The following is a 20,800-nucleotide window of genomic DNA, read 5'->3' on the forward strand; positions in this document are numbered from 1 at the left end:
GGTGGCGCAAAAAATAAGTCATCATATGGATTTTTGATGCAAAATTGAAAGAATTATGGGTTTTTTTAAAGGTAAGGAGGAAAAAACGAAAGTGGAAAAATGGGCTGAGTGCCTAAGGGGTTAAAACTAGCCAGATAGAGATGACTTGTCACCATGGTAACAGAAAGCTTGGAGACAATCAAAATGTATTATTGCGCTTCCTAGAGCAGTGTTTCCCAACCAGGGTGCCTCCAACTGTTTTAAAACTACAACTCCCAGCATGCCCGGACAGCCAAAGGCTGTCCGGGCATGCTGGGAGTTGTAGTTTTGCAACAGCTGGAGGCAGCCTGGTTGGGAAACACTGTCCTAGAGAGAGCGAGGGAAGCATACGAGTCTATTGATAGGCTAATTTTCCTGTCGATCAAAATGATTGACAACTAACTGCTCCTGTCCAGCGCTCAGGAGACAACCAATCAGCGAGATCCGCTCTAATCCCGCCTCTCGTCATGGAAACCTTGTTCTTCAGCCAAACCTCAGACGCTTTGACCTACCTTGCTGTGGGTTAAGAGTGAACCAATAGAATGACTGGGATATCGGATTGACAGCACTGCTATCCAATGAATCGCCGCGAAGTCTGTTAATGGGCGGGCCTTGTTAAATGTCCTTTGCAAAGTGGCCGAGTGAAGGGGACGATAGTACAGGTGATGTTGGCATGGTGTTGGCTCTGGTGCAGATCGTCACGTATATGTCTGTCGTGTGTCTGTAGTAAAACAAGACTTTTATAAAAGCAGCATATTTTTTTACACTAACTGTGGTTGTGTACGTGCTAGTTGTGTGGTGACACTTTTTTTTATGCTTTTGGACTCACGTGATGCGGCTTCTGTGCGTCTTTTTTTTTTTTTTTTATGTTTTTCCAGACTATTGTCAGCAGTGGGAATATGGAACAGATTCAGTCTTGCAGCATTTTCTATTGAAATCAATAGAGGTCATCAGAGTCACATGACAAAGAGGTGACAGTCACTACAGCTGCCATGTTGTGTGACCTGATGTCCTGGACCAGTGTTTCCCAACCAGGGTGCCTCCAGCTGTTGCAAAACTAGAGGCTGTCTGGGCATGCTGGGAGTTGTAGTTTTGCAACAGCTGGAGGCACCTTGGTTGGGAAACACCGTCCTGGACACTTGAAGACGGGATTTATTTGATATTATTTTATTTTTCCTTAATATTTTTGGTCAAAATTGTGTTTTTTTTTATTTTTTATTTGGATTGGCGGTGTGGTGGCGGGGAGGGTTTTGTATTGCCGGTATTTTTAAAGGGGTAGTCCAGTGGTGAAAAACGTATCCCCTATCCTTAGGGGATAAGTTTGAGATCGCGGGGGGTCCGACCGCTGGGGCCCCTTGCGATCTCTCTGTACGGGGCCCCGGCTCTCCGCCGAGATAGCGGGTGTCGACCCCCGCACGAGGCGGCGGCCGACACGCCCCCTCAATACATCTCTATGGCAGAGCCGGAGATTGCCGAAGGCAGCGCTTCGGCTCTGCCATAGAGTTGTATTGAGGGGGCGTGTCGGACGCCGCCTCGTGCGGAGGTCGACACGCCCCCTTCCCGCGGGCTGTCGGGGCTCCGTACAGGAGATCGCAGGGGGTCCCAGCGGTCGGACCCCCCGCGATCTGCAACTTATCCCCTATCCTTAGGATAGGGGATAAGTTGCTCACCACTGAATCACCACTGGACTACTCCTTTAATATAAAAACTTAAAATACCGGCCAGGTGACAATCCTAGTGACTGCATGAAATCTATAAAATTCCATTTCTAAAATGAACTTGACCTATTTGATGGGTATTGGTTCCCAAACCTGATTCCCAATATGGTGCCCTACACTCCAGCTACTGTTTCCCCTTAAAGGGGTATTCCCAGAGAGGTCAGCAGAGAGCACTGTGGTCGTGACATCAGAGAAATCCAAAGAGGAAAGAATTTCTTCTGTAGTATACAGCCCCTAAAAAGTACTGGAAGGATTAAGATTTTTTTTAATAGAAGTAATTTACAAATCTGTTTAACTTTTTGACACCGATTCATTTAAAAAAAAAAAAAGTTTTCCACAGGAGTACCCCTTTAAAGGTGACAATCCTAGTGACTGCATGAAATCTATAAAATTCCATTTCTAAAATGAACTTGACCTATTTGATGGGTATTGGTTCACAAACCTGATTCCCAATATGGTGCCCTACACTCCAGCTACTGTTTCCCCTTAAAGGGGTATTCCAGGAAAAAACTGTTTTTTATATATCAACTAGGTCCAGAAAGTTAAACAGATTTGTAAATTACTTCTATTAAAAAATCTTACTCCTTCCAATAATTATCAGCTGCTGAAGTTGAGTTGTTCTTTTCTGTCTGACAATAGTGCTCTCTGCTGACATCTCTGCTTGTCTCGGGAACTGCACAGAGTAGAAGAGGTTTGCTATGGGGATTTTCTTCTAAACTGGGCGGTTCCCGAGACACATGTCATCAGACAGCACTTAGACAGAAAAGAACAACTCAACTTCAGCAGTTCATAAGTACTGAAAGGATTAAGATTTTTCTTAAAATCTGTTTAACTTTCTGGAGCCAGTTGATATATAAAAAAACAGTTTTTTCCTGGAATACCCCTTTAAGGGGAAACAGTAGCTGGAGTGTAGGGCACCCTATTGGGAATCAGGTTTGGGAACCAATACCCATCAAATAGGTCAAGTTCATTTTAGAAATGGAATTTTATAGATTTCATGCAGTCACTAGGATTGTCACCTGGCCGGTATTTTAGCTTTTATATTAAATAGAAGATAAATCCAAAAACGAAAAGCATTTCCTCTGTAGTATACAGCCCCTTAAAAGTACTGGAAGGATTAAGATTTTTAATATAAGTAATTTACAAATCTATTTAGCTTTCTGGCACCAGTTGTTTTAAAAAAAAAAAAAAAAAAATTCCACGGGAGTACCCCTTTTAATAAGCAAAAATGAAGCTTTTAGCCTGGGGCCCTAAAAAGAATCTGCCATGTTATACATTCAGCTGCCATGTGACTTATATAATAATGGTATTTTATGTGGCGGAGTGGTCTTCTGGCCTTCTCCCACCAGCGCTGCTACATTGGCCCCCACTACATCTACACCCCTGGGCCAATGTGCTTTAGAGAAAATGTATGCAATAGGGTACAAGGTGCGGATATTATTGATGGACATAAATTGGAGAGAGCTGGGGTCACACCATGTTTTTGCAGTACAGTTCCCGAATCAGGTTTTTAGTAAAAAAAATAAAAAATGGATTCCTCAAAACCTGACACCACATTTTTGCTGTACAGTTCCTTTATACAGTTTCAGGTTAAAAACCGTATGGAACTGTATAGAAAACCGTATGCATTGACTTAACATTGTAAACTGTATGTCAAACGCATCATCCGTTTTAGTCCGTATGTTTAGTATGTTTTTTTTCCCGTACCCAAAACCGTAGTCTACCACGTTTTTTGGTTTGGGTGAAAAACTGTATTAAACCGTATACAGTTTTTTTTTTAACATGGGAGTTAATGGGAACCGTACAGAACTGTATGTGCGTACGGTTCCATCCGGTTTACACTAGGGGTGTGAATTGCCAAGAATTTGTGTGGCAATTCGATATATCCCGATATATCGCGATACCGTCTAGGTGACGATACATCGCGATATATCCCGATTCTGTCTAAGAAACAATGTCTTTTACACTTTTATTAAAACTTTATTTTAATTTTATTTTTTTTATACACTTTATTAGTCTTTTAGGAATCATTAGATTCCTCAGACAGATGAATAGATTCTATTGAACTCCATTTATCTGCGATCCATTGATAGAGTCTGGTCCAGCCAGGATCTATCAATGACAGAGCCACGGAGAGCAGGGAAGCAGTGGATCGGCCGCCCGCAATCGCGCTGCGGGGGGGGCGATCTAGCCCACCAGGGAGCATACACATGTCCCTTTAGACGCCGCTGTCAGCTTTGACAGCGGCAATCTAAAGGGTTCATAGCCAGCCGCGGCGATCGCCGCATGCTGGCTATTAGCGGTGGCCCCCGGCTACTGAGAACAGCCGGGGGCTGCAGAGTATGGTGCGGGCAGGAGTCTGTAGCCCGCTCCATACACACTGCAGAGCACCGCATGCTGGATATTAGCGGCGGTGATGCATCAGCGGCCCCCGGATACTGAAATCAGCCGGGGGCCGCAGAGTATGGAGCGGGCTCGAGTCAGAGCCCGCTCCGTACACCCAGAGCGCCGCCGCCGCGTCAGATCCGGCTGACAAAATGTGGAACTTGTATCTCCTGATGCCCAAGACATGCTGTTCTGTGCATCAGGAGATACAAATTCCACATCACTAAAAGAATCGATTCAAAAATATTTTAAATCGATTCAGTATCGGCAAGTGAAAAATCGCGATAATCGATTTTTTCTTACATCCCTAGTTTACACCATATGGATTTTGACTTTGCACAGTTGTTTTTCTTGGAATTTCAATCAAACAAGTGAAACTATATTCAAAATGGAGTTAAAAGTTCAAAACGTATACGTTTTTTTTTTCTTAAAAAACAGATGTAACCGGACATCATTTTTCAAACCGTACATGGCTTAAAATTTGTACACACGTTTTGATACAGTTTAATCAGGTTATGAGGAATCCGTTTTTCATCAAAAACCTGATACGGGAACTGTATTGCAAAAACGTGGTGTGCATGCAGCCTTAACAGTATAAAACCGTGTGTATAAATTTTTATCCGTATACAGTTGAAAACCGTATACCAGTGGCCTTCAACCTGCGGACCTCCAGATTAGGGGTGTGAATCGCCAAAAATTTGGCGATACGATTCGAATCGCGATACCAGTGTGGGGATTCGATATATTCCGATATATCGCGATACCATCTAGGTGACGATACATCGCGCTATATCCCGATTCTGTCTCGAAAACAATGTCTTTTACACTTTTATTAAAACTTATTAGACTTTTAGGAGGAATCATTAGATTCCTCAGACAGATGAATAGAGTTCTATTGAACTCCATTGATCTGCGATCCATTGATAGAGCCTGGTCAAGCCAGGATCTATCAATGACAGAGCCACAGGACAGCAGGAAGCAGAGGTAAGCCCTCCGGCTACCTGCACTGTGGATTGCCCGCCTGCGATCGCGCTGTGGGGGGGGGGGGGGGGGGGCGATCCACCCCACTAGCCCACCAGGGAGCATTCACAGATCCCTTTAGATCTTAAGGGTTAATAGCCAGCCGCGGCGATCCCTGCATGCTGGCTATTAGCTGCAGCCCCCGGCTACTGAGAACAGCCGGGGGCTGCAGAGTATGGTGCGGGCACGAGTCCGTAGCCCGTTCCATACAGACTGCTGAGCGCCGCCTGCTGGCTATTAGCGGCGGCCCCCGACTACTGAAATCAGCCGGGGGCCACAGAGTACAGAGCGGGCAGGAGTCGGGAGCCCGCTCCATACACCCTTCTGAGCGCCGCATGCTGGATATTAGCGGCGGTGATGCATCAGTGGCCCCCGGCTACTGAAATCAGCCAGGGGCCGCAGAGTACGGAGCGGGCACGAGTCGGAGCCCGCTCCATACACCCAGAGCGCCGCCGCGTCAGATCCGGCCTGCCCGGCTCCACAAATGTGGAATTTGTATCTCCTGACGCCCGGGACATGCTGTTCCGGCCGTCAGGAGATACAAATTCCACATCCCTAAAAGGATCAATTCAAAAATATTTTGAATCGATTCAGTATCGCCAAATGAAAAATCGCGATAATCGCGCAAATCTATTTTTTCTTACATCCCTACTCCAGATGTTGCAAAACTACAACTCCCAGCATGCCCGGACAGCCAACGGCTGTCCGGGCATGCTGGGAGTTGTAGTTTTGCAACATCTGGAGGTCCGCAGGTTGAAGACCACTGCCATATACGGTTTGAAGAATGATGTCCGGTTGCATCCGTTTTTTAAGATAAAAAACGTATACGTTTTTAACTTTTCACTCCATTATGAATAAAGTTTCACTTGTTTGATTGAAATTCCAAGAAAAAACCTGTGCAAAGTCAAAAACCGTACGGTGAAAACCGGGTGGAACCATACCCACATACAGTTCTGTACGGTTCCCATTGACTCCCATGTTTAAAAAAAATGTATACGTTTCAATACGGTTTTTCACCTGGACCAAAAACCGTGGAAGGCTATAGTTTTGGGTACGGGAAAAAGAAACTGACAAAACCGTATAAGATGCAAAACGGACACAACCTGATGCATCTTTTGGCATACAGTTTTCAATGGCGAGTCAATGCATACGGTTTTCAATACGGTTCCGTACGGTTTTCACATTGAAAACATATACGGGAACTGTATTGCAAAAATGTCGTGTGGACCCAGCCTACCACCTGTGATGCCAGGGCATGTTTTGGCTCTGTCTTTTGGTGCAGTGGTGAAGCGTGGCCATTGGAAGGATCTCACATTTGTCTTTTTGTCGCAGGTGGTGAAGCAGCAATGCAGTTTTACGTGTCTCGTCTTCTGCTGATGGTGACCCGGGCTGCTCTGAAGGTATCTGGTGTGCTATTCTGGATACTAGTCTATGTTGCATCTCTTTTGGCAGCAGCCTCCTACCTGCCTGATGCTCTGAGGCTCGTAGCCAAGGGACCTTTCAGGGCTTTTCGTTGGAAGCCACGTAAGATTGCCCCAGCCTGCCTAACAAGCAGCAAGCATGGCCAACACGGGCACGTCCGCATAAAGGTAAGATTTATAGATGAAGGAGACATTATATATATTTATCAAAACCTGTCCAGAAGAAAAGTTACCCAGTTGCCCATAACAACCAATCAGATCACTTCTTTCATTTTTAACAAGGCCTCTGCAAAATGAAAGAAGCGATCTGATTGGTTGCTATGGGCAACTGGGCAAGTTTTCCTTTGCACAGGTTTTGATAAATCTCCCCCGATGTAGCTATAGTGGGAAAAGTAATGTTCTCCATAGGAAGATGAAGATGAGAAGTACATGGCGCAGTAGGGGGTCACTTATTCCTAATCTTCTGTTTGGGTTTTTCAGAAATCGGGCATACGCTTCCATTATGTGGCATCAGGAGAAAAGGGTAACCCATTAATGCTTCTCCTGCACGGCTTCCCTGAGAACTGGTAATGTCTCCTAAAAGTTATGTTTATAGGGATTGTTAAGTACAGGATCAGTAATGTAATGTATGTACTCCGTGACCTTATCAGCAGAATAGTGAGTGCAGCTCTGGAGTATAATACAGGATATAACTCGGGATCAGTACAGGATAAGTAATGTAATGTATGTACACAGTGACTCCACCAGCAGAATAGTGAGTACAGCTCTGGAGTATAATACGGGATATAACTCAGGATCAGTACAGGATCAGTAATTAATGTATGTACTCCGTGACCTTATCAGCAGAATAGTGAGTGCAGCTCTGGAGTATAATACAGGATATAACTCAGGATCAGTACAGGATAAGTAATGTAATGTATACACACAGTGACCTCACCAGCAGAATAGTGAGTACAGCTCTGGAGTATAATACAGGATATAACTCAGGATCAGTACAGGATAAGTAATGTAATGTATGTACACAGTGACCTCACCAGCAGAATAGTGAGTACAGCTCTGGAGTATAATACAGGATATAACTCAGGATCAGTTCAGGATAAGTAATGTAATGTATGTACACAGTGACTCCACCAGCAGAATAGTGAGTACAGCTCTGGAGTATAATACAGGATATAACTCAGGATCAGTACAGGATAAGTAATGTAATGTATGTACACAGTGACCCCACCGGCAGAATAGTGAGTACAGCTCTGGAGTATAATACAGGATATAACTCAGGATCAGTACAGGATAAGTAATGTAATGTATGTACTCTGTGACCTCACCAGCAGAATAGTGAGTGCAGCTCTGGAGTATAATACAGGATATAACTCAGGATCAGTACAGGATAAGTAATGTAATGTATGTACACAGTGACCCCACCAGGAGAATAGTGAGTGCAGCTCTGGAGTATAATACAGGATATAACTCAGGATCAGTACAGGATAAGTAATGTAATGTATGTACACAGTGACCCCACCAGCAGAATAGTGAGTACAGCTCTGGAGTATAATACAAGATATAATCAGGATCAGTACAGGATAAGTAATGTAATGTATGTACACAGTGACTCCACCGGCAGAATAGTGAGTACAGCTCTGGAGTATAATACAGGATATAACTCAGGATCAGTACAGGATAAGTAATGTAATGTATGTACACAGTGACCTTTTTTTGCACATTCTTTCTGTAAAATGATGTCCCAACATAACTAATGGTAGTCATTGTCAAGCTTACAGGCTTCTTAAAGTAAAAAGGGAAAGGTCATCAGGTTAATAGACCTAAGCAGCATCAAAGGAATGTAAGGCTTCTTACACAGCAGTGTGACGGCCTCGGGAGAGCCGAGCAGATTAGCGTAGTTTTCTCCCGCTACTCATAACGGCGCCCTAGCGGCATCCCATAATAGTAAATGGGAACCGCCGGGACCCTATGTTGCCCATTGCTCCCCGTCATGAGAACGGCCATTAAAGTAACCTTGACAAAGTTTCTAAGAAAGCCATACATTTCACATATCTTCTGAGTGATTTAAAGGGGTTGTCTATACACAATAGTGCCTCCAATGTGAGTAGCTGATCACCTCAGAACCTGCTCCTGGCATCACTGGGAAACAGCTACTTTTGCTGGGTGAAGTTGCAGCGTCCTCTGCAGGAATAATGTAGTATAGTCGATTGGATGGAAAGTAAGCAACTCTTTTCTGGATTGTTTGGGGGAACCCTAATAGGGCCTATAGATGGGCCCTCAGTATTAACTTAATAATCTTAAACAGTATTTCCCAACCAGGGTTTCTCCAGCTCTTACAAAACTACAACTCCCAGCATGCCCGGACAGCCTTTGGCTGTCCGGGCATGCTGGGAGCTGTAGTTTTGCAACAGTTGGAGGCACCCTGGTTGGGAAACACTGATCTACAAAGTCCAGCAATCCTGCTAGCCGGCTGATACACCTGTGACTACATTTAAAGGGGTACTCCGGTGGAATTTTTTTTTTTTTAAATCAACTGGTGCCAGAAAGTTAAACAGATTTGTAAATGACTTCTATTAAAAAAATCTTTACCCTTCCAGTACTTTTTAGCAGCTGTATGCTAAAGAGGAAATTCTTTTCTTTTTGAATATCTTTTTTGTCTTGTCCACAGTGCTCTCTGCTGACACCTCTGTCCATGTCAGGAACTGTCCAGAGCAGCATAGGTTTGCAATGGGGATTTTCTCCTGCTCTGGACAGTTCCTGCTACAGACATCGGGTGTCAGCAGAGAGCACTGTGGACAAGACAAAAAAGAAAATAATTTCCTCTGTAGCATACAGCTGCTAAAAAGTACTGGAAGGGTAAAGATTTTTTCATAGAAGTCATTTACAAATCTGTTTAACTTTCTGGCACCAGTTGATAAGAAAAAAAAAAAAAATTTCCAGGGGAGTACCCCTTTAATAGAGTTTTTATCAGGATGCTCTTCTTCTTCCTCTTGTGTTCTATAATATAATTCAATTATTTTTCTTGCCAGGTACTCTTGGCGATACCAGCTGGATGAGTTTTCCCAGGAATACTGGACTGTGGCCGTAGATCTAAGAGGATTCGGGAGCTCGGACGCTCCTCCGGAACTGCGGGATTACCGAATGGAGACGCTACTGCAGGACATCCAAGATCTCATAACTGGACTAGGTGAGGAGGACTTTGTGTCTCACAGGTCTGATTGGGATATCACTATAATCACTCTACCTTCTCTTCTCCCCCTAGGGTACTCAGACTGTATTCTAGTGGGACATGACTGGGGGGGCACCTTGGCATGGACCTTTGCCGTTCGTCACCCCGACATGGTGTCTCGACTCATCGTGATGAATGCTCCTCACCCGTCGGCCTTTCATGGTGATGTATTCATTTACCTGTAGCAGTGTTCATTTTGACAGCAAATGTTGGTATAGGGTTACTTTTGGCTTGTCAACTAAAAAGTCAGTTCCTGACATGAACAGAGGTGTCAGCAGAGAGCACTGTGGTCAGACAGAAAGGAAATTCAAAAAGAAAAGAACTTCCTCTGTAGTATACATCATCTAAAATGTACTGGAACCAGTTGATTTAAAATAAAATTTGCAGTGGAGTACCCCTTTAAGCACTACATTACACTTTAACTAAACCTGTAGATAAAGGGGGAGATTTATCAAAAAAAGTTGAACAGTTGCCCATAGCAACCAATCAGATGGCTTCTTTTATTATTAACCCCTTAAGGACACATGACGTACTGGAACGTCATGTGTCCACTCCCGATCTATAACGCGGGGCCATGGCGTGGCCCCGCGTCATAGCGGTTCGGGCCCGGCCTCTAACAACGGCCGGGACCCGTGGCTAATAGCGCGCGGCATTGATCGCTGTGCCGCGCGCTATTAACCCTTTAGACGCGGCGTTCAAAGTTGAACGCCGCGTCTAAAGTGAAACCGAAAGCATGCCGGCTAGCTCAGTGGGCTGTTCGGGATAGCCGCGGTGAAATCGCGGCATCCCGAACAGCTGACAGGACAGCGGGAGGGCCCCTACCTGCCTCCTCGCTGTCCGATCGCCGAATGACTGCTCAGTGCCTGAGATCCAGGCATGAGCAGTCATGCGGCAGAATCATCGATCACTGGTTTCTTATGAGAAACCAGTGATCAATGTAAAAGATCAGTGTGTGCAGTGTTATAGGTCCCTATGGGACCTATAACACTGCAAAAAAAAAGTGCAAAAAAAAAGTGAATAAACATCATTTAACCCCTTCCCTATTAAAAGTTTGAATCACCCCCCTTTTCCCATAAAAGAAAAAACACAGTGTAAATAAAAATAAACATAAATGGTATCGCCGCGTGCGGAAATGTCCGAATTATAAAAATATATCGTTAATTAAACCGCACGGTCAATGGCGTGCGCGCAAAAAAATTCCAAAGTCCAAAATAGTGCATTTTTGGTCACTTTCTATATCATGAAAAAATGAATAAAAAGCGATCAATAAGTCCTATCAATGCAAAAATGATACCGTTAAAAACTTCAGATCACGGCGCAAAAAATGAGCCCTCATACCGCCCCATACACGGAAAAATAAAAAAGTTATAGGGGTCAGAAGATGACAATTTTAAACGTATACATTTTTCTGCATGAAGTTATGATTTTTTCCAGAAGTGCGACAAATTCAAACCTGTATAAGTAGGGTATCATTTTAATCGTATGGACCTACAGAATACATATGAGGTGTCATTTTTACCGAAAAATGTACTACGTAGAAACGGAAGCCCCCAAAAGTTACAAAATGGCGTTTTTTTTTTCAATTTTGTCTCACAATGATTTTTTTTCCCGTTTCACCGTAGATTTTTGGGCACAATGACTGACGTCATTACAAAGTAGAATTGGTGGTGCAAAAAATAAGCCATCATATGGATTTTTAGGTGCAAAATTGAAAGAGTTATGATTTTTTAAAGGCAAGGAGCAAAAAACGAAAATGCAAAAACGGAAAAAACCCCAGTCCTTAAGGGGTTAAAGGCCTCTGAAAAATTAAAGATGCCATCTGATTGGTTGCTATGGGCAACTGATCAACGTTTTCTCTGCACAGGTTTTGATAAATCTCCCCCTTTATCTACAGGTTTAGTTAAAGTGTAATGCAATGCTTAAAGGGGTACTCCACTGGAAAACATTTTATTTTAAATCAACTGGTGCCAGAAAGTTAAACAGATTTGTAAATTACTTCTTTTAAAAAATCCAAATCCTTCCAGTACTTATTAGATGATGTATACTATAGAGGAAGTTCTTTTATTTTTGAATTTATTTTCTGACTGACCACAGTGCTCTCTGCTGACACCTCTGTCCATGTCAGGAACTGTCCAGAGCAGGATAGGTTTGCTATAGGGATTTGCTCCCGTTCTAGACAATTCCTAAAATGGACAGAGGTGTCAGAAGAGAGCACTGTGGTCAGACAGAAAGGAAATACAATAAGAAAAGAACTTCCTCTGTAGTATATAGCAGCAGATAAGTAATGGAAGGATTGGGATTTTTTAATAGAAGTAATTTACAAATCTGTTTAACTTTCTGACACAAGTTGATTTAAAAGAAAATGTTTTTCAGTGGAGTACCCCTTTAAATAAAGCAAACGGATTATATGCTCCTGAGATAAATCGCTATTAACCTGCTATTACTTATGGCATTAACCTTTTGGAGACACAGGACGTACCTGTACGCCCTGGCTGCCTGGTACTGGTACATGTATGTCCTGAGTTCCTTCCGGACTATGAAGCAAGCGAAGCAGCTGCATTTGCTTCATAGAGCGGGGGTCCCAGCCGTGGACCTGCCACTAATAGCGGAAATCAGTAATCACACTGATGCCCACGATTAACCCTTCAGAGTAAAATATTAAAGGGGCATACAGAGACTCATCGGAACACCCACATCACAATTGAGGGGCTCTGATGAATGAAGATGGCGGTCGGAGGTCTCCTCACCTGCCTCCAGGGCCACTCTGGAGATCCTCTTTTATGGTCTGCCACGGAAATTCTGCCACGTGCACGAGGCAGCAGAATCCCATCCAAAATTCTGACGTGTGAACAAGGCATTAGACAGAATACAGGGTTGTTTTTTATGCTTTTAGGGGTTGCGGAGGTGTAAAAAAAACAAAACATGGCTGCTTTCTTCCAGAAACAAACCTCATCTGTCTATGGGTTGTTTCTGTTATTACAGCTCAGCTGCATTGAAGTGAATGGGCCTGAGCTGCTACACAGCCTGTAGACATGGGTGGAAGGATAAGCATGTGCAGGGGACTTCCAGTAGTGTGGTCCCTATTAATTGAATGACTCTTTCTCATAAAGGAAGCAGTAGGGTTAATTGTAGCATAGTAGGGTATTGCCGTTTTGGTGCATTTCTGTTTGCCTCTGACACTGATGTTATTCTCTCTCCGTAGATTACGTGTTGGCTCATCCATCTCAGCTCTTCTCCTCCCGTTACGTCTTCCTTTTCCAGCTCCCCATCCTACCTGAGATCCTCCTATCATTAGGTGACTTTGAGGTGAGCAGCTTTCGCTGTGCGTCAAGTAGTTTCAGTTTGGGCAGCCTAGGACATTACAGGGGCATCAGAAGTAGCTTCATCTGAAATCTAACTTGGTAAGCGTCTTATTGCTTCCACAGTACATCCGGAAACCACTGGTAGATGCCAGTATGGGGATTCAGAATGAGGAGCGGAGGCTGAGCAAAGAAGAGATAGAGGCCTTTATATACTTCCCCTCCCAGAAAGGAGCCTTGACTCCTGCACTTAACTACTACAGAAACCTATTTGGGTAAGAATAACAAGGGGTAATGCTGGAACAATTACTTTTTTCTGCCTACAGTCACCTCTAGGGGGAGCTCTCTGCATTGGGATTTTTTGTTAGCTCCCATTGAACTCTGTTTGGCTGTGTAGATGGAATGTATAATGTACATTTTAATGTAATATAGTCTACATTCTTTATTGTTTGTATACATGTATATTAACCCCTTAAGGACGCAGGATGTAAATGTACGTCCTGGTGCGGTGGTACTTAACGCACCAGGACGTACATTTACGTCCTGTGCATAACCGCGTGCATCGGAGCGATGCCCGTGTCATGCGCGACTGATCCCTTCTGCTGATCGCAGCCAGGGACCCGCCGGCAATGGCCGAAGCCCGCGATCTCGCGGGCGTCCGCCATTAACCCCTCAGGTGCCGGGATCAATACAGATCCCGGCATCTGCGGCAGTGCGCGATTTGAATGATTGATCGGATCGCCCGCAGCGCTGCTGCGGGGATCCGATCATTCCGAACGCCGCACGGAGGTCCCCTCACCTTCCTCCTTCCGGCTCCCGGCATCTCCTGCTCTGGTCTGTGATCGAGCAGACCAGAGCAGAAGATGACCGATAACACTGATCTGTTCTATGTCCTATACATAGAACAGATCAGTATTAGCAATCATGGTATTGCTATGAATAGTCTCCTATGGGGACTATTCAAGTGTAAAAAAAAAATTTAAAAAATGTAAAAGTTAAAAAAAAAGGGAAAAATCCCCTCCCCCAATAAAAAAGTAAAACGTCAGTTTTTTCCTATTTTACCCCAAAAAGCGTAAAAAATAAATTTTATAGACATATTTGGTATCGCCGCGTGCGTAAATGTCCGAACTATTAAAATAAAATGCTAATGATCCCGTATGGTGAACGGCGTGAACGAAAAAAAAAAAATTGCTACTTTTTTTATACATTTTATTTAAAAAAATTTTATAAAAAATGTATTACAAGTTTTTTTATATGCAAATGTGGTATCAAAAAAAAGTACAGATCATGGCGCAAAAAATGAGCCCTCATACCGCAGCTTATACGGAAAAATAAAAAAGTGAGAGGTCATCAAAATAAAGGGATTATAAACGTACTAATTTGGTTAAAAAGTTTGTGATTTTTTTTAAGCACAACAATAATATAAAAGTATGTAATAATGGGTATCATTTTAATTGTATTGACCCTCAGAATAAAGAACACACATCATTTTTACCATAAATTGTACGGCGTGAAAACGAAACCTTCCATAATTAGCAAAATTACGTTTTTCTTTTTAATTTCCCCACAAAAATAGTGTTTTTTGGTTGCACCATACATTTTATGATATAATGAGTTATGTCATTACAAAGGACAACTGGTCGCGCAAAAAACAAGCCCTCATACTAGTCTGTGGATGAAAATATAAAAGAGTTATGATTTTTAGAAGGCGAGGAGGAAAAAATGAAAACATAAAAATAAAATTGTCTGAGTCCTTAAGGCCATAATGGGCTGAGTCCTTAAAGGGTACCTCTCATCAAAAAAACTTTTGATATATTATAGATTAATGTATGCAGAATAACTTTACAATTGCATGTTATTAAAAAATATGCTTCTTTCTATTAAATTTTCCACTTTGAAGAAACGACCACTAGGGGTCTCCCTACCAGTCCTGGCAGCAAGCATTTCAGACTCATGCTGGAGTCCTAAACACTACGAGCTGCCAGTCTGCTTTGTTCACAAAGGAGAACACTCAGAGCTGCCAGCCTGCTTTGTTCACAGGTTGGCTGCGCACACTGTTTGGCTGTGAACAAAGCAGGCTGGCAGCTCTGAGTGTTTAGGACTCCAGCATGAGTCAGAAATGCTTGCTGACAGGACTGATCGGGAAAAATACAATAGAAAGAAGCATATTTTTCATTAACATGCTATTGGAAAGTTATTCAACATTCATTAATCTAAAATATATCAAAAGTTTATTTGATGAGAGGTACCCTTTAACCCCTTAAGGACGCAGGACGTAAATGTACGTCCTGGTGAGGTGGTACTTAACGCACCAGGACGTACATTTACGTCCTGTGCATAACCGCGGGCATCGGAGCGATGCCCGTGTCATGCGCGGCTGATCCCGGCTGCTGATCGCAGCCAGGGACCCGCCGGCAATGGCCGACGCCCGCGATCTCGCGGGCGTCCGCCATTAACCCCTCAGGTGCCGGGATCAATACAGATCCCGGCATCTGCGGCAGTGCGCGATTTGAATGAATGATCGGATCGCCCGCAGCGCTGCTGCGGGGATCCGATCATTCATAACGCCGCACGGAGGTCCCCTCTCCTTCCTCCGTCCGGCTCCCGGCGTCTCCTGCTCTGGTCTGTGATCGAGCAGACCAGAGCAGAAGATCACCGAAAACACTGATCTGTTCTATGTCCTATACATAGAACAGATCAGTATTAGCAATCATGGTATTGCTATGAATAGTCCCCTATGGGGACTATTCAAGTATACAAAAAAAAATGTAAAAGTAAAAGTGAAAAATCCCCTCCCCCAATAAAAAAGTAAAACGTCCGTTTTTTCCTATTTTACCCCCAAAAAGCGTAAAAAATTTTTTTATACACATATTTGGTATCGCCGCGTGCGTAAATGTCCGAACTATTAAAATGAAATGTTAATGATCCCGTACGGTGAACGGCGTGAACGAAAAAAAAAAAAAGTCCCAAATTCCTACTTTTTAAATACATTTTATTAAAAAAAATTTTATAAAAAATGTATTAAAAGTTTTTTATATGCAAATGTGCTATCAAAAAAAAGTACAGATCATGGCGCAAAAAATGAGCCCCCATACCGCCGCTTATACGGAAAAATATAAGTTAGAGGTCTTGTGATTTTTTTTAAGCGCAACAATAATATAAAAGTATGTAATAATGGGTATCATTTTAATCGTATTGACCCTCAGAATAAAGAACACACCTCATTTTTACCATAAATTGTACGGCGTGAAAACGAAACCTTCCAAAATTAGCAAAATTGCGTTTTTCGTTTTAATTTCCCCACAAAAATAGTGTTTTTTGGTTGCGCCAAACATTTTATGATATAATGAGTGATGTCATTACAAAGGACAACTGGTCGCGCAAAAAACAAGCCCTCATACTAGTCTGTGGATGAAAATATAAAAGAGTTATGATTTTTAGAAGGCGAGGAGGAAAAAATGAAAACGTAAAAATTTAATTGTCTGAGTCCTTAAGGCCAAAATGGGCTGAGTCCTTAAGGGGTTAAAGGGGTACTCCGGTGAAAAACTTTTTTTTTTTTTTTTTTTCAATCAACTGGTTCCAGAAAGTTAAACAGATTTGTAAATTACTTCTATTAAAAAATCTTAATCCTTCCTGTACTTATTAGCTGCTGAATACTACAGCGGAAATTCTTTTCTTTTTGAAACACAGAGCTCTCTGCTGACATCATGAGCACAGTGCTCTCTGCTGACATCTCTGTCCATTTTAGGAACTGTCCAGAACAGCATATGTTTGCTATGGGGATTTCCATTTACGCTGGCAGTTCCTAAAATGGACAGAGATGTCAGCAGAGAGCACTGTGCTCATGATGTCAGCAGACAGCTCTGTGTTTCAAACGGAAAATAATTTCCACTGTAGTATTCAGCAGCTAATAAGTACAGGAAGGATTAAGATTTTTTAATAGAAGTAATTTACAAATCTGTTTAACTTTCTGGCACCAGTTGATTTAAAAAAAAAGTTTTTCACCGGAGTACCCCTTTAAGCTCTGTGCCCGGGCTGCAAAAAAAAATAAAAATAAAAAAACTTTATCTCCCCTTCCTACATTCTCCCGTTGTGCCGATATCGGCGTCCCAGTCCTCTGGCGCTGGTCCTCTTCCTGCTTCTTAGGGACGGTGAGTCATACTGCGCTCAGCGTATCGCCGGCCGCAGCGATGTCCCATCTATCATGGAAGGAGCTCGGGCCCTGCCTTCTCCCTGCTGCCCGGGCTCCTTACATGACAGTACGCTCAGCCTATCCCGAGGTAGGACATCGCTGCAGCCGGCGATACGCTGAGCGTAGTATGACTTACCGTCCAGAGGAAGCAGGAAGAAGACCAGCACTGGGACGCGGATATAGGTGCAATGGGGGAACATAGAAAGGGGGGAGAGTTTTTTTTTAAGTTTTTGCAGCCCGAGCACAGGGCTAAAGGAATCTTTTTCACTACAGTTTTTCTTTAATGGGGTACTCCGCTGCTCAGTGTTTGGAACAAACTGTTCCAAACGCTGGAGCCGGCGCTGGGAGCTTGTAACGTCATAGCCCCACCCCCCTCATGACGTCACGCCCCACCCCCTCAATGCAAGTCTATGGAAGGGGGGGGGGGCGGGATGTGACATCATGAGGGGGAGGGGCTATGACGACACAAGCTCCCGGCACCGGCTCCAGCGTTCGGAACAGTTTGTTCCAAACGCTGAGCAGCGGAGTACCCCTTTAAACCTTCCAGTACTTATCAGCTGCTGTATACTACAGAAGAAGTTGTTTTCTTTTAGAATTTTTTTTTCAGTCTGACCACAGTGCTCTCTGCTGACACCCCTGTCCGTGTCAGGAACTGTCCAGAGCAGGAGCAAATCCTTATAGCAAACCTCTCTAGCTCTGGACACTTCCTGACATGGACAGAGGTGGCAGCAGAGAGCACTGTGGTCAGACAGAAAAGAACTACACATCTTCCTGTGGAGCACACATCAGCTAATAAGTACTGGAAGGATTAAGATTTTTTTAATAGAAGTAATTTACAAATCTGTTTAACTTTCTGGCACCAGTTGATTTAAAATAAATAAATAAATTTCCACCAGAGTACCCCTTTAAGAATTGCCTTGTAAAAGCTGCAGTTGCAACTTCAAATCCGCAGTGGATCCTGTGTGTGAATGCACCCTAAAAGTTGTTAAATGTCCATTTGCGGACCCACAACTGTGGATTTTTCATGGAAATTCTTATTTACTTTTGGCTGCTTTCTAATACTTGAACTGTTGATCCGGTGTGTGTGAATAGACCCTATTAGTGTATTTGGGGCAGTCTGTCTGTCCTGTGTTCACATAACTGTGGTTCTTGTGTCTCTACAGATTCTTCCCAGTGAAAGCCCAGGATGTTCTTGTGCCCACACTGCTGCTCTGGGGGGAGAAGGACACTTTCCTGGAGGCTGCCATGGTCCCAGAAATGAAGCAGTACGTCCATGCCCCCTTCCAGGCGGAGATTATACACAATGCCAGTCACTGGCTGCAGCAGGACCAGCCAGAGGCGGTGAACAGGGTCATGTGGGACTTTCTAAGACAGGAGATGCCAGTGTCCACTCACTGACTGTATATAGTGTGTACATACAATAGACTGTATGGAGGAGTCTGCTGATCCGCCTCTGCTGTATATAGACAATAACTGCATCTATAGCTTTTATAGAGAGCCGTAATGTCTATATAGGATTACTGACTCTATATAGTGATTAAAAGGGTACTCCACTGGCCAGCATTCAGAACATTTAGTTCTGAACACTGTGTGCGCACTGCGAGGGTCGGCCATGCCCCCTCGTGAGGTCACACCCTGTCCCTCAATGCAAGTCTATGGGAGGGGGCGTGACCTAGAATGCATATATACCATTGAGTATACAGATTTGCTGATCCAGCAATAATTTGTGTATATTTACATGAAACTGTAACTTGTATATATATATAGAGATCTGAGAACCCACCTTTAATTTGTATATAACATTATTGACTGAACTTGTGTATAGAGATCCATTAAAGGGGTATTCCGGGCAAAAACATCTTATCCCCTATCCAAAGGATAGGGGATAAGATGTCTGATCGCAGGGGGGCCCGCAGCTGGGACCCCCGCGATCTCCCTGCAGCAACCGAATTATATGCGGGGCTGTGCCTCCCGTTTTGGAAACCTCCGGGTTTACGGGACTGGGGACGTGACATCACGCCACGCCCCCTCCATTCATGTCTATGGGAGGGGGCGTGATGGCCGTCATATCCCATAGACATGAATGGAGGGGCGTGGCATTACGTCATGTCTCCAGTCCCGGAAACCCGGAGGTGTCCGAAACCAAAGATGCAGCCCCGCATAGAATGCGGGTGCTGCAGGGAGATTACGGGGGGTCCCAGCAGCGGGCCCCCCCGCGATCATACAGCTTATCCCCTATCCTTTGGATAGGGGATACAATGTTTTTGCCTGGAATACCCCTTTCATCCCACTACATACAATGTATGTATATACAATGACTGAGCATACCATGTATATAGAAATCTGGGGTTATGAACTAATCTGTATATATCACCACAGAATCTATAGTTGGGTGTCTGGGATTGAGCTATAGTGGGTGTTTATACTAGACTCCCCCAATACTGTGGCCTGGTATATGTTTGGCAGCTATCTGATCAGTCATTTCTCCTTGGTGGGTTATTTGCCTGTTTTTATAATCCTAGGATATCTTCTAACCTTGTAGCTGCCGCATGTGGAAGAGTCCATACTTGCGTGCAGTGGTCAATGGTTGCTGTTTTTTGCTGGTAATACATTGCGCAGGCATTGGTCACCATATGTGGGCATGGTTTCCTCCACAAAACTTTTTGTAGCACTACAGATTGAAAAAGGTTGGCCAAATCTACAAATTTTGGTGGGACTGACTAAAGTGTATGGGGGCCTTCCAACTCTCCCCTGACAGATGATGTTGGGAAAATAAGGATCGGGCTTATTGTGTTTCGATTGCCCGATTCTTTTATTTTGTTGGAGAGATAAGACACCATTAAAAGAGTCTGGCAGTGGCTTACCCCCCACTCTTCATTCAGAATATATGAACATTTATGTGTCAGTGCTGAGACTCCCTCCGATCAGGAGAAGGAGTGAGGAGAAGCGCTTGGTAGTGCCCTTTACTTCTCGGATTTCTGCATACATCTTCTCTTTAATCGCTTGCTGTCTAAGGATGAGCCGGCTCGTCCTGAGATGGCAAGCGGTGTATGGCGTGGGCTCCTTACTCAAGCCCGCGCCATACCGGTCGGCCCCCAGCTGATTCCTGTAGCTGGGGGCTGCCGTTAATAGACGACATGCGGCAATCGCCTCGGCCAGCTATTAACCCTTTAGATCTGAAGGAGCCAGAGAGCTTACCTTTCGTCCTGTGCTGGCTGCGGCTCTGTTATTGACAGAGCCTGACTGAACCAGGCTTTATCATTTGAGCGCAGAGCACACAGATCAATGTAGTTCTATGGAATTACATTGATATGTATGATGAATCTTATGATGACTAATAAAGTGTAAAAAAAAAATAAAATAAAAAAGTTTAAAAAAACACATAAACCCCTTCCATATTAAAAGTTTGAATCACCCCCTTTTTCCCAAATTCCATATAAAAAATATGTAAACAAAATAAAAATAAACATATGTGGTATTAAACCAAAGTTTATGTAAAAAAAATACCAAAGTCCAAA

General features: G+C 43.6%; 1 protein-coding gene across 3 annotated transcripts; it reads left to right on the forward strand.

The window, feature by feature from the left end:
* The first annotated feature begins 453 nt into the window (after positions 1-453).
* On the forward strand, positions 454-19,141 carry LOC130367895 (epoxide hydrolase 3-like). Of its 3 annotated transcripts, none has more exons than XM_056570872.1 (8): positions 454-680; positions 6,474-6,730; positions 7,043-7,128; positions 9,592-9,749; positions 9,825-9,953; positions 12,994-13,097; positions 13,217-13,365; positions 18,446-19,141. In XM_056570872.1, the coding sequence occupies exons 1-8, from the start codon at positions 638-640 to the stop codon at positions 18,678-18,680; spliced, it is 1,161 nt and encodes a 386-aa protein (XP_056426847.1). In that variant the 5' UTR covers positions 454-637; the 3' UTR covers positions 18,681-19,141. The 3 variants fall into 3 exon arrangements, with proteins under 3 accessions (XP_056426847.1, XP_056426849.1, XP_056426848.1); XM_056570874.1 differs by lacking the exon at positions 454-680 and adding an exon at positions 709-726; XM_056570873.1 differs by lacking the exon at positions 454-680 and adding an exon at positions 968-989.
* The last annotated feature ends 1,659 nt before the right edge of the window (positions 19,142-20,800 follow it).

The sequence above is a fragment of the Hyla sarda genome, chromosome 4 (assembly GCF_029499605.1).
Source record: "Hyla sarda isolate aHylSar1 chromosome 4, aHylSar1.hap1, whole genome shotgun sequence".
Classification (NCBI taxonomy): domain Eukaryota; kingdom Metazoa; phylum Chordata; class Amphibia; order Anura; family Hylidae; genus Hyla; species Hyla sarda.

Bases quoted from the DNA above. Each gene is read 5' to 3' on its own strand.
- LOC130367895 (XM_056570872.1), top strand. From the start codon at position 638: ATGTCCTTTGCAAAGTGGCCGAGTGAAGGGGACGATAGTACAG. The intron at 7,129-9,591 runs GTAATGTCTCCT...TTTTCTTGCCAG, and splicing joins CACGGCTTCCCTGAGAACTG to GTACTCTTGGCGATACCAGC. The intron at 9,750-9,824 runs GTGAGGAGGACT...TTCTCCCCCTAG, and splicing joins AGATCTCATAACTGGACTAG to GGTACTCAGACTGTATTCTA.